The 14,974-nt window shown below is 38.7% G+C and overlaps 1 protein-coding gene and 1 pseudogene across 1 annotated transcript; both read left to right on the forward strand.

The window, feature by feature from the left end:
* The first annotated feature begins 1,818 nt into the window (after positions 1-1,818).
* Positions 1,819-6,338, forward strand: LOC127867186 (L-threonine 3-dehydrogenase-like; annotated as a pseudogene).
* Positions 6,339-8,739: 2,401 nt separating this feature from the next.
* On the forward strand, positions 8,740-14,904 carry LOC127867177 (glutathione S-transferase 1-like). The gene is made up of 5 exons (XM_052408226.1): positions 8,740-10,338; positions 10,552-10,610; positions 10,829-10,970; positions 11,640-11,729; positions 13,565-14,904. The coding sequence occupies exons 1-5, from the start codon at positions 10,159-10,161 to the stop codon at positions 13,766-13,768; spliced, it is 675 nt and encodes a 224-aa protein (XP_052264186.1). The 5' UTR covers positions 8,740-10,158; the 3' UTR covers positions 13,769-14,904.
* The last annotated feature ends 70 nt before the right edge of the window (positions 14,905-14,974 follow it).

Raw genomic sequence — 14,974 nt, forward strand, 5'->3', positions numbered from 1 at the left:
AAACATGTGCATGCTAAGAACCGTTTCGTGCTGAACAACATTTAATTACTATACGTACACACCCAATACATTAATCCCCTTATTTTTTTTTACGGGCAAACATTTTTTGCAAATTGAACTCTTTATTTGACCAACTGTATGTTTATTATCACGATAAAGTGAAGGAACGGAGAGAGATTAATATTCGAATTCGATTGATTAGTATCCATTATCGAACGGAACGGATAGTTTTTCGTTTGTTAATCAGGACTGTTATTTCGCTTGTTTGAATGAAATGCGTACTGATTGTTTTTCCGAATCAGACCAGTTTGTATTTTGATTTTGCCAAACTGTGAACAGTTCCCTTTAAATCCTATGCCCAAGGATTGCAAATTTCTGCGTTTATACAACGCATGTGAGGCTGAATATTAAAGGAACGCATTCAGAAACAGTTTTTTTACTTATATATGGACCGTTCTCTGTGAAAAGGGGGTTTAATGCATGTGCGTAGTGTCTTCCCAGATAAGCCTGTGCAGTCCGCACAGGCTAATCAGGGACGACACTTTCCGCCGTAACTGGATTTTTGCTAAGAAAAGACTTTACGCACATGGATTTAACCCCTTTTCAGAGAGCACGGCCCATATACATCCACGTAAATGCTATTTTTATACTGAAGGTTTTAACATGAAACTGTGTATTTGAGATGAACAATTGATGGTTACATACATTCGGGACCACTTCGGGATTTATTCAGTTGTTTTAAGGGTTTCCATTGGAAATACTTTTCAAGACTCGCAGACTTTGAAATTAATAAAAATAAAGATTGCTTAAACCTGCATACCACTAGAAGAAATGTATACGGCGGTCCAGCATATATGGACAAATACAAGAAATGCGCATACAGACGAATACCCACAAGCTTGAAACTAACAGCTTGTTTTGATGAGTGGAATACTCACCGATTTCATATGATAACATTTTGTACTCGTTATATGCGAACACAGACACTTAAGATTTCAAATCTACATGCGGCCGTATCATCACGTTGTGTGTAATATATGGAAGCCTTGAACGTAGTATCTGTTGATAAACGATATAATGATCTAAATAATCTTTTATTCTGGTTTGAATAAAATTATCTACATTAGGGTCTAAATTGTACTTCAATTTGAATCACCCCTTTCTTATGTATATATCTATCTAATTCTACTTTAATCATACTTCTTATTGTTGATACTGCAAATTCACTTCTGTAATAATTTACGTTTGCTTGTCATTTTTAGTTTGTTTTTTACTATTTTAATTAGTAATTCATTCCTGCGACTTTATTACTCTTTCTCACGACTTAGTAGCTCGTGGGAAAGAGTTAGTAAGTCTGGGTACGAGTAAGTCTTGGGAACGTCAAAGCTACCAGTAACTCGCGGGAGCGAGATAACTAACACGTGGTAAGGGCTTAAGCAATTACTGGAAATACATACTGTTTTTCGAATAATGCAAAATAGCCTTAAACAAAAGAGTCTTACATATTTACGGACGAAATAAATCAGAAAGGCTCGTGCCTTAAAATGCTTCAAACTGTCTGCATTCTGATTGTTTCGTTATGTCGTTACCACGAGGAAGTTATCCCGTCCCGACGAGTTCCTCACTCGTTCTCACGAGTGAACTATGCCGTTGCCACAAGTAACTATTTCGTTCCCAAGTGGAAGCTATGCCGTTAATTACATTAAAAATTAACCTCACACCGCTACGTAATAATCAGCCCACTTTTGCACACGGACCGCATATGCAGATTTGGTATACAAATTTCAACACAATCTACTGGTAAGGATCGATATTTAAGGAGGTGGCGAGTTAGTTTGTATTTTCGTCTTAAAATGGCTACCACGGTTGCCGCAGAGATACCAAAAGTGATGAAAGCGTTGATAAAAAACGCGGAAAAGGAATCTTACGAGTACACGGAGATTCCCGTACCGGAACCGGAAGGGGACGAAGTGCTGATCCGCGTTGACGCCCGTCTCGATTTGCGGCTCGGACATCGCGCTGTACAAATGGACGCCGATGGCGCGCGTTATCGCGAGCGTTCCATTCATACCTGGCCACGAGAGTGCTGGAACCGTCGTCAAGTGCGGACCGGAAGCGACACTTGAGATTGGTTCCCGCGTCGGCGTCGAGAATCACTTCTACTTGTACTGCGGCGACTGCTACCAGTGTGCCAACGACCTTCGGGAGATATGCATGAACATGGGCCAGTACGGTCACGGCCGGAAGACCATGCACGGCGGCTGTTCCGAATACTCGATCGTGTCCCAGAAATTCCTGTACAAGATCACTGCCAACCTAAGTGAGATACATTTATTCAGTTACTCACCATTGTTGCTGGCTTGATTAAATGATTGATTGATTGATTATTAAATAAATGATTGATTGATTGACTAATTTATGTTGTACTTATTTAAAAATTACTGATTGATGATTGATTGATTGATTGATTGATTTACTATTGATTGATTGATTGATTGATTGATTGATTGATTGATTGATTGATTGATTGATTGATTGATTGATTGATTGATTGATTGATTGATAGGCCCCGCAGCGATCACTAGATGGAGCCTGCTAGGGGGTCGCCCACAACGACGGCCTTGAGAGGTTAAATGGTCAAGGACGAGGACGTTCGTTGTCATAGGGGTTTTTTTTGTTTTTTTGGCCCCTAGTCAGGGTTGCTCGCGCAGAGACTGCAAAGGTTCATGGGGGCAAAGAGGTGACTTTTTTTTAATGCCTGGGTGGTGCATTTATAGGAATTCATCGTCCTGTGAAATCTTGGGGCTAAATGCATGTACGTTAGGGTCAAATCCATACAATGACTGTGCAAATAGCCGTACAAGCTAATCATGACGACACTTTCCGCATTTTTGTGGATTTGTTTGTTTTAAAGAGGTCTTTTCGTATCGAAAATCCAGTTGAGGCGAAAAGTAATTGTCTCTGATTGATTGTGTGGACTGCAAAAGTATAATCTGTATAATCTGGGAGGGACCACTTAACCCACATGCTTTAACACCCGAAATTTTACAGAACGAGGCTCTTATATACGCGAGGCTCTCCGAAGAACATGAGATCGTGTAAAACTAGCTGTTTTTTTCGAATATACTGTATATGTTTTGTTTTATAAGAAAAATATGAAATTAATGAGCATTTATCTACGAGAATATAAGCTTCTATGAATATAATATGCAAATCTTTAATTAATGCTGACTACGTTGTGTTGCTTAAACCCATTTATGCCTAGCGTCTAGAAAAAAGGCATTGGCAAACAGCGTAGACCCAGATGAGACTCCGCATGATGGGTCTGCGCTGTTTGCTTAAAGGAATTTCTGTAAGAATATTCTAAATTTAGAAATAAATATACTAGACATTCCTAATTTTGGAAAATAAATCGATCCAATTTAGAAGGATGAGGGATGGGGAGAGTCCACTAGGCATAAATGGGTGAAGCACTGTGTTCAAGATATGCGGCATACCTCCCTAGCTCTGGCTATTTTGAGGGTTCGAGATCTGGTCGCATATATTGCAACGCAGCTCTCGCTGCAACCCTTGCTTTTAATGAATTCGAAATACTGCATAGTTGTTTCCCAAGTGTCTGTTATATTATAATTACTATTATTCAAATACATGGGGATTGATTGCGTTGCTCATTGTGAGGCATTATGGTTGTTATTTCATCACGCTATAATAATGGGATATGTTCACAGACTGATACGCGCTATTTATGTCTTCTTAATAACGTGATAAGCACTGCTTTGTTCGTATACTGATAGGCGCCGTGATTTTTTATTTCGTTACGGCGGCTTAGTTGATCATTGATTTCTTCACAGATTGATCGATGCCATGATCATTATTTCGTCTCGTGAGATTCATTGATATGTTCACAGCATTGATGGACGCTATGATTATTATTTCAGCTATATGTAGTTTGATTGTCAGGATCACAGAGTGGTAGGCCGTTGTGATTGTTATTCTATTACGTGTAATGCATTGCTTTGCTTACAGAGTGATAGGTGCGGACATCGAAGACTGGAAGCTGAAGCTTGCTACCGATATGGGCACCGACATCGTGGTCAACACTAAAGACAATGACTTGAAAGAGGTGGCCTTATAATTTGAGTCGCGTTCTGAGAAAACTGGTCATAATGCATGTGCTGAAAGTGTCGTCCCAGATTAGCCTGTGCAGTCCGCACAGGCTAATCAGGGACAACACTTTCCGCCTTAACTAGCTTTTCTCTTAGGAGAGACTTCATTTAAGCGAAAAATACAATAAAAGCGGAGAGGTCGTCCCTGATTAGCCTGTGCTGATTGCGCAGGAAAGGGCTAAACTGCATATCGGTGCGTCCAGTTAACGTACCCAGGTAGGCTAAGCAGATACATGCGGTTTTGGAAGTACTTAATGCACATACTTACCTCATTAGCCTGAGGGTAAACTGTTCTACTGGTATCGGTGGATGAAGGGAATCATGACCGAAAAATAAAATCATAACCAGTCCCGCATTTTTTTAGCATGAATGGGATTCTTACACACGATACCCGGGTTAAAAGTTATGCCCTATACTAACTCAGACCTAGACAAACCAAGCAATGAAAGGCATTGAGGTTGATCGCAATGGTGTTATGGATATCAGGGCTACAATACGATGTTGTATGTTCGATCCCGACTCTGGGAGCGCGTGAATGATCTCTCAACCCGCACTGGTTCTTACACAGGAAATGACATGCATCGTGTCATGATAAGCTTCTTTCTGGTATTAGCTAACTGTGACATTGTTTAAGACGTACTCTTGTGCGAGGAGTGCGTGCGTTCGTGTTTGTGTATTTGTGTGTTTTATTGTTTTTATAAAACTGACTAAGGTTCGCATATATTGTTTAGACAGAGTGTGCCGAGATTTCTTTTGACGCCACGATGAGCCTTATAAGATGCTTTACCATGTTTACCCAAACTTTGCAGTTCATTATGGAGCTCACGGGCGGGGCGGGCATTGGGCGGATATGCGAGTGTTCCGGTGTGGCTGCCGTCGCCAACTCGTGCTTCTCGTACCTCCGAAAGGGTGGCCGCGTGGTGCTCATTGGCCTGCCTAAGCAGCCTCTGCACTTTGAGAATCCACTTCCGGATATATGTAAGTAGCCTTTAATCGATAAATCTTAACCCATTTATGCCTAGGGTCTAGAAAAAAGGCCTTGGCAAACAGCGCAGACCCAGATGAGACGCCGCATGATCAGGGTCTACGCTGTTTGCCTAATGGAAGTTTTGTAAGCAATGTTCTTACTATAGAAATAAATATACTAGACATCCCTAATTTTGGAAATAAATTGATCCAATTTAGAAGGATGGGAGAGTCAACTAGGCATAAATAGGTTGAAATAGTAGCAGTAACATGTATGCTCAAAATACGCATACAATTACGCTTTAATTTTGTTGATTATTGATAAATTGAGATTGGTTATTTCCCATCAACCTTTTTTAGCGAATAATTAAGTCGCGTTCTGAGAAAACTGGGCATAATGCATGTGCGTAAAGTGTCGTCCCAGATTAGCCTGTGCAGCCCGCACAGGCTAATCAGGGATGACATTTCTCGTTTATATGAAGTCTCTTCTTAGCAAAAATCCAATTTATACGGAAAGTGTCGTCCCTGAATAGCCTGTGCGGACTCCACAGACTAATATGGGACGACACTTTACGCACATGCATTATGCCCAGTTTTCTCAGAACGCGACTCAATTCATCTCAGTTTGCAAGTTAAGTCGAAGCCATGATGGTAGACAAAAAGTTGAAAATATTAATTAAACAACATTTTCAAGCACAATATACATGTATGTACATGTTTTTTCGCTGCCTTATGGGATAAAACCATGCCTTTGCTTTATTTCCAGTATTTAAGTGTCTGACCATCAAAACTGTGCACGGTCGCAAGATCTACCACACGTGGGCGGCCGTCGAGGCGCTCTTGGCGGACCGGAAGGTGGACGTTGGTCACGTGATCTCGCACCGGATCCCGATGTCACAGTTCGAGGACGCGTTTAAGGTCCTGTTCGACGGTTCCGCATGCAAGATCGTGATGGACCCTTCGAAATAAATGGCGGCTCTGGTGTTTACCGGAGAATCAAAATGTGGCTCAATCCGCTAAATGATTTAGAGTCCAAATACAAGTTTGCTATGTTTGCTCCATTTCACGAACGGGTTGCCCTCTTAGAATCACAAGGAGACATCAACATGACCTAAAGAAACAAACATTTCTTTGTTTTAAAAATGGGCGAAATTGATTGCAAATGATATTTAGAAACCATTGACATAAATAAAAGATGTAATGATACTTTCTTATTACTCGGCCAAAATAGGCTGTACATCCGTAAACAATTTCGGTAATGTATTCATAAGTATTTTTATTTCAGTATATTGTGCTTTATTTAGTTAAATGCAATAACTAAGTAAAATGCCCTTATATGATTCATTAATATATATAAATATATCTTGTATTCTATCAAAATTTTATGTTGTCTATAACTAAAAAAAACTCTCTTTAGAGTACACACAAAAAACAATGGACTTTTTCCGCATAAACACATGTCTATGGTTTTTCCGAAGTTGTTTTAACGACAAAGTCAATTCATTCAGTAAAAACTAAAAAGTCATAATTATGTCATTTTATTTTAACATCAGTCATGCAAATGAGAAACGCTATGGGAAAAAAGGGTTAACTGCATATGCTTAATGTGTCGCCTCAGATTAGCCTTGCAGTTCGCACAGCCTAATCAGGGACGACACTTTCCGCCTAAATTGGATTTTTGCTAAGAAGAAACTTCATTTACACGAAAAAGGTCATACAAGCGGAAAGTGTCGTCCCTGATAAGCCTGTGCGAACTGCATAGGCTAATCTGGGACGACACTTTACGCACATGCATTATGCCCAGTTTTTTCAGAACACGACTCATTTATTAGTTTTCCCTTTTTTCATCACTGGAAATGATATACTGTTTGCGATTAAAGTAACATTACTACTCAAAATCAACGAAAATTTCGTACAAAATAAATTTAACCAATTAAAAATCAGTGTTCCTTATGGCAATTGCCGAAATCTCAACGCCAGATGTGGTCTGGTAAAATAGATGTTTGCAGATACAAATGCTCGTTTTTATTATTGTTTTGCATATTTAATTCCATTTTAATTACCCGCAACGATATCTATTCATACGACACATGAACACTTACATGGTGTTCGTGTGTCGTATGAATAGATATATTCGCGTGAAATTAAAATGGAATGAATTGTGTCACAAATAAATAAAAACGAGCATTTTGTATCTACAAAAATCTATGTTATCATCCCACATATAGCGTTGAAATTGTGGCTATTGCTATAAGGAACACTTGTTGTTTATGTGTTAACTTTATTTTACGAAATACTTTTCGAAATTTTCGTTGATTTTGATCGTTATAGAGACTTGAATACTTGTTGTGAGCATTCATGTGACACATGTTATTGTGTGCATGCCTGAGGGAATTATTGTCTTCATAATTAACTATAAAGTTTAAAGATGCCGCCAGTGCTTTGATTTTAAGACCATTTACTTGTGAAGGCGCGATCAAATTTCACAATCAATAGACAATACTTGCTAACAAGAGAACGTTTGATTTTTAGTTTAATTTGTTTAAACGTTCTTGATTGAAGATGGAAACATATACTCAATTTTCTTAAGATAATTTAGCAACGGATACTCATAAACAAACATTTGCGAATTGCAAACACGTTGTAGCAATTGCGGTGAACATTTTAGAGTTATACCGTGTTACCGTGGTAACGCGATGTGTGGACTGTGTTTGTGTTTGTGCTTCAAGCAGAAGCCGGAGGAGGTGTTTCTGAAACCTCGGGTAGGTTTTTCGTGTTGTTGTATGAAAATGTTTAATCTATTTTGGCCAAATAACAAAACTTTTTTTGACCAAAAGAGAATAAAAATCATGAATAATTCTGATATTTTTTGTAGACAACTGTAGTAGTGCATCGGTTTAGACGGATTGATATATCGTTATGTTTTTTTTCTGATACAGCCCAATCCTTTAAAGACACCGTACATATACGGGGCTGTATAGCGGTCGGCAAACATGGATTCCGGGCGGGTCGGAAATGTCATCCACCGAATGTTTCTTGATCCCAGGGAAATTAAAAGCAGTCGGTTTAAGATAAACCTAATAAATTGTCCCCGGTTTATTTGATGCTTGTATAACATCTTACATGTATGGACATATAACAATATGCTAGGGAGATAGACCCATCCAACCATTGGGTATGTGTGTGTGTGGGGGGGGGGGGGATGATTTCATTCGGCTTTGGAAGTGGAATTATCCTACGTTTGGGGGTCGAAATGTCTCTCAGTCTTCTCGAACATGACAGGAATCCATTAAAATGCTCATACCGCGTTGAAGGTTTGATTTATTAAAACTACTTGATGAAATTAGAAAATGTCGTCAATCACTTGTCATGAACACTCTATTTTGCTCATAAAAAAATCTAAATAATAGAGAGCGCTTTAACATGTTTGCTTGTTTTATTTACTTATTTTTTCCGTGATGTGAGTATTTCTATTAAGTACCTTATTAGTTAAATATTTAAGTGTAAGAAATCGCCCGTGTTTAATACCAACACGTGGCGATGAACAAGTCTCTTAAATTGAAGCAAAACTATTAAGATAAAACACACTAAAATATCATATGGCCACTTTCAAGTATCAAGGAATCTGGTATTAGTAAATTATTAATGATAGAGATGTGCTAACCAAAAGGGACATTAAGCTCTCAAACGATACGCGATCGCATATATCGTTAGAAAACACACAGGGGTATCAAATTGCGCGTTCCATTTAAAATCAAAGAAGCGTTCAGACAACATTTGTTTTACTATTCCACTCTGTACAAACATTACGTTGTTCATACTAGTATGTCGATACGGGTTGCCATATAAAAGTATTGGTATTGATTGACATTTGTAGTTTAAAGTACCTAAACACAACATGTTGCTATGTTTATGTATAGGGGAAAAGGGGGAGGAAATAACCCTTCAACCGGTAAGAATGTACATTTAACGATATACAGAGATATGAGAGACTATTTTATTTTACATTTATATTTATGCTTGTTATTTTTACAACATATTCTCCTGTAGACACATCGCATGAAACATATCAGTACATAAATACGTTGTAATTTGATAAGTATTTGTTAAACTCTATAATTGCATTCTGAAATTTCGAAGATTTTATTAATGATACTGTCGTGAACACTATACAATGAACAGAAACATCACGAATTACTCTATTAAAGGGATCTTTTCACGCTTTGGTAAATTGACAAAATTGAAAAAAGTTGTTTCAGATTCGCAAATTTTCGTTTTAGTTATGATATTTGTGAGGAAACAGTAATACTGAACATTTACCATGGTCTAATATAGCCATTATATGCATCTTTTGACGATTTTAAAACCTAAAAATTATAAAGCGTTGCAACGCGAAACGATTGAGTAATTTGGAGAGTTCTGTTTTTGTCGTTAAATTTTTTGAAACAACGAAGATTGCTTATATAAGGTATAAAATACTTCAAATATATGTACTCGGCGGAATAGCTCAGTAGGCTAAAGCGTTTTTACATCAGGACTCTGGCAGGACTCCTGGGGTCACTGGTTCGAAACCTGGTCCGGGCAATGTTCTTTTCCTTTTTTAAATTTTATTCTTGATTTTTTACTGGAGCTTTTACGATCCAATGTTTACATTTATCGATATAAAGCATTTAATGAATAACTTAAAAAATGCCAAAATCTGTGAAAAGGCCCCTTTAAATCCCGATATAAAATGGCATCGCGTTCTTGGACAATGGGGCTTAAAGCACTTGCGTTAAGTGTCGTCAAACATGAACCTGTGCAGTTCGCACCGGTTGGCATATCAGTGACAAACCGTTTTGCTTTAATTGAACTTTTCGTTTATAGAAAGTCAGTCAAAAACGAAAATATAGTTTAGGCGGTCGTTTCCGACCCTGATCAGCTTGAGCGGATTGGACATGCTTATCTGGGACGAAACTTTACGCAGATTCATTAAGGCATGTTTTGACAAAAACGAGACTTAATTCAATAGTTTTATCCCCTCTTCATGCGACAGATGGGCGTGGGTCCCACAGCGACGACGCCCAAGAACCTCGTGCTGTATATCCACGGACTGAGCGCCCCCTCACGGGCCGTCTGGATGGCGGCGAAGGCGGCGAACATCCCCGTCACCATCCGCTACCTGGACCTCTTTAAGGGGGAACACAAGACACCTGAATTCGCAAAGGTATAGATTAAATTAGTTAAACATATTTCCTTTAGCTCATTTGCATCGAATGCCTCAAACTGTCATAATTACGAAATCTCTATAGTGATGTTGAGACTTCAAAAGCGAAACCGCCCCTCCTTCATTTTATTGTGACACTAAATGAAAACGTTTTAAATAAGCCCAGAATGACGTAGAGTTTGTTGTAAAAATATAATGTACATCGTATTTCAGATTAACCCCGACACCACAGTACCTACATTACAAGATGGAGACTTTTCATTATGGGAAAGGTTTGTGTTCTGTTAAGTTAATTCTGTCTGTCTGTCGATCTGTCTGTCTGTTTGTCTGTCTGTCTGTCTGTCTGTCCGTCCGTCTGTCTCTCTGTCTGTCCGTCTGCCTCTCAGTCTAATTGTGTCAACTATATTTGTCAATCTTTTGAAAGCATTGTTTGTGAAAAGAAAAGTGTCCATGGCACGGCACTTACCGGTATAAAAATATCGTTTCACAGTCGGCCGATAATGACTTACTTGGTATCCCGGTATGGCAAGAACTCGCGACTCTACCCGAAAGATCTGCAACAGCGGGCCGTGTGTGACCGTCTTTTACACTACGACCTTGGCTCCGTGTACAAGACCATAAGCGAATATATGGTGAGATACATTTATATAATTAAGAACATTTATTATCCTCATAGTCTCACATGTAATCTAAGTCTACAAAACTTGAAAGAAAATGAAATGAATGAAATCTTTTACACAGATCAGTCAAAGTTTCTTATTTTGTTAATGTTTTTTAGGCTTATGGGGGAGATCTGCTATAGCACAATTTGTCGCAGTTTGTGTACGTAATAAGCTGAAAATAATTAAAATATACCAAACTACCAATTAACTAAAATTACATACAAGGCCTACATTAACAACAAAACTGCACATTGCGAGTACGTAAAAATGCCAGGTTATGGAAAAAATATACATGCATGTGTACCCGTCTATCAGAATCTTAAGTTAATAATTGAACATCGCTCTTAGATAACGGGGATTAATGAATGTGCATAATTTATCGTGCCAGGTTCGCCTGTGCAGTTTGCAATGGCTAATTATCGACGATAATTTTCGCTTGAACTGGAATTTCGCGAAGAAAATATGTTAGACGAAAGTTACCACAGCCGCGGAAAGTGTCGTCCCTGATTAGTATGTGTGAACTGCACAGGCTAATTGGGGATGTCCCTCTACGCACATGCATTAAAACCCGTTTTCATTGAGAAAGGCTAATATGTAAGTACCAGTACTTAAGTTACGAGATTCTTCCTGTTGTTCCAGTATCCACAGCTGTTCCAGGCCAAGCCCCCGGACACGGACAGGGAAGCCGCCATGAGAAAAGTGTTCGACTACATGAACCGACAGCTTCAGGTAGTGATAAAAACGGCTGAAACGGTCGTTGTCGGCTCAAGTACTACTTAAAAGTACCGCGGGTACTGTTAAGTATACAACAATAACCCCGGTCACGGAAAAAAACTTCATGGCATCTGGCCATACTCTATGGTGCTTTTTAGTATGTTTTCCGTACTCCGGGTAATTTGCAGTATACTTTAGAGTATCCGGGGTACTTTTAAGAAGTACCTCAACAGACAATGTCACATCGAGCGTGGAAGCAGGAGCCAGTTTGTGTAAACTGTCCATGAAATTCCCTTTAAATACTACTTTTATGTTAGAACGGATATACACCTTCGGGAAATTATTTAAGTATACGAGTATATCAAGTGTTATTGTACCCTGGCTCTGTTATCAAAGTTAAAACGTATATCAAACATCTGGTCATTATTAAACTTTATGTCGAAATTATGAAATCCTATCTCTAGTTGTAAGTACAAAGTACGATACAAGGTTTTGTTATAGGACTATACTACTGGTATCTAGTGAATGAGAAAATAATTTCAATTGTGTAACCCGTAATAACCAATTTATCACTCGCATGTATGATATCAAACATATATTTAATCTTGCACTAGAAAGAGTTCAAACGAACCTTTTGGCGTGGGAGACGATTCAGTCATGTTTTGAACAGTAGTTGTTTCCCTTCATTTAGAGCCGTATTATTAATATTACTTGGCTGTTTATATAGTCTTGTTACAGATCGTAACTTCACATTCATGCGACTTCTTCAATACATTGCGTTGATATCATGTTTAGTGCACGTACGTTAAGTCACTGTATGCCATGTTTCTTGCCCCTTTAAGGTGCGGAGGCACATGTCCGGGGTAACATTATGAATTAGGAACATACATCTGGATGGGTAATAGGTCTTTACCCACGCGTATTTTCAGCACCAGGTGCACACATTCGGCGAAGAGTAGATGCCTTTACGATACATAACATAATTTCAATCCTCGAAGTATGATCCTTTACCCACTCGTATTGATTGCGGTGTATGTATTTCCCGATGAAAAAGTACATTTGAGGTCACGAAGCAGCCAAAGTGGACATGTTCACAATTATGTCCACATGTCAACTGGCATTTATTATTGTACGTTTCTAAGGGCATGTGTACATTTTCTGTGACGACGTTACTAAATACTAACATATTTATAAGTTATGACCTTTGTCCACTGATATGTATTATTTTATGTTTCCAGAGACAGATTCACGTGATTGTATACGTGTTCTGGACCCCTTTACCACCGTTTAGTTTATGATTTCAATGAAAAAGTATATTGCTGTGACGACATGATCATATTGGACGTAACAGTGATGTATAACCCTTTTAATCACTTAGTTTTATTATTTCGTGTTTCAGGGACAGCAATACACGTGCGGTGACGGCATGAACATAATACCTTGATTTCCACGAGTGATCTCCGCCGATGTTTATTATTTTACGTTTCCATGGACAGAAGTTCATCCGATATGGCGACATGACAAGAATACCGTCATTTCCACGAGTTATGGTCCTTTGTCCACCGTTATCAATAATTTTACTTTTCCAGGGACAGAATCGGATGTGATGTGGCTGCATGCCAATAAAACCTTCATTTCCAAGAGTTATGGTTCTTTACCCACTGATATTTACTATTGCACGTTTCCATGGCAACGTTTGCAGCAGCACATTTGATTTGACGGAATGACAATGATACCTTCATTTTCATGAGTTATGGTCCTTTGTCCAACGATATTTATTAGCATACGTATCCAGGGACAGAAGTACACGTTTCCTTTATTCACTGATATATACCATTTTACGTTTCCAGGGACAGAAGTACATGTGCGGTGACGACATGACCATAGTGGACATTTCCATGGCGACCAACCTGGCGCTCATCGAGTTGCGCAACTACAAGCTGGACCAGTGGCCGCTACTGACCACGTGGTACCAGCGTATGAAGAGCCTCCCGTACTGGGCCGAGTGTAACCAGGGACTCTACGAGTGGAAGTCGCCCATGATGGGGGAATAGACGAGCTTTTTAGATGCTACGTCATTTACTTTTTACATTTGAACCTCGTTCTGTGAAAACGGGGCTTAATGCATGTTAATGAAGGAACAACACTTTCCGCCTAAACTGTACTTTTGTTTAGATGAGACTGTCTTTTAATTAAGAAATCCACAAAAGCGTAAAGGATCGTACATAATTAGCCTATGCGAACTGCACAGTCTAATCTGTGAAAAACTTTACCCACATGCATTAAACCCAGTTTTCTAAGAGCGAAGAGCCAGTGCAACTATCCTGAGAGACTTTAATAAGTCGTCTAATCATTTTTCATTCTTTTAAAGTCCTGACAGGTCAAAGTGCAATTATAACTTTATAGATAATGGCGTCTTCGTCAGTGATTTATTACTTCAAGTAACACTATAAAATGACTTTAAAAGTGTACGTGCTTGTTTCTTTCTATGTACCGTAACCGCCGAAATGTGTGAAGTTAGGCAAACATGTGACAATTTTTATCAGGCTATCATATGTGGCCAGAACTGTGTTTTTTTTTATAGAACATGTGGCCTTTTATGTGTGGCATTTAATGGCGAAATAATATGGAAAACATTTCACCAGAATGTTACTTTTCTGCCTGATTCGACAATTATGCCACAACGTGAAGTCACAATAATGTATATGAAAAGTAGTTAGTGTTTGATGTATTTTATTTTTTCCATAAACCTTGGTAACTTGGATCTTTAAAATTTAAATTAGATGTGCCTGATGTTTTGTCAGAAAATGTTGAGTAATGCTACATGTACTAAGCAGCCAGCTGAAAAACTGTAGACGTAAATGTGTGATTTACATTAAAATAATTGAAAGCTGTATGCTTTTCGATAAGGGAAGAGGACAATTACAACGAGCGAGGCATGGTATAGGGGAGATAACCCTGGGTTATGGTTAGGTTAGGGTTAGGGATCGGGTAAGGGTTAAGATATGGTTTAAACCCGACCCCTATCCCTAACCCTTACCCTCTAACCCCCCCCATGCGCATTACAATACCATGCCTCGCTCGTTGTCGTTGTCCACTTCCCTTTCGATTATTGCATGCTCAATTATGTACCGGTATATATAATTGTATGTAGTTGTGCATCGTTCACAATTATATTGCTTGGATTAAAAGAACTTCAACCAGTACAAAATAACTATTTAATAAAATTTGTTTTTTGGGGGGGGGGGGATACACATAAA

Source organism: Dreissena polymorpha, chromosome 2, assembly GCF_020536995.1.
Source record: "Dreissena polymorpha isolate Duluth1 chromosome 2, UMN_Dpol_1.0, whole genome shotgun sequence".
Lineage (NCBI taxonomy): Eukaryota > Metazoa > Mollusca > Bivalvia > Myida > Dreissenidae > Dreissena > Dreissena polymorpha.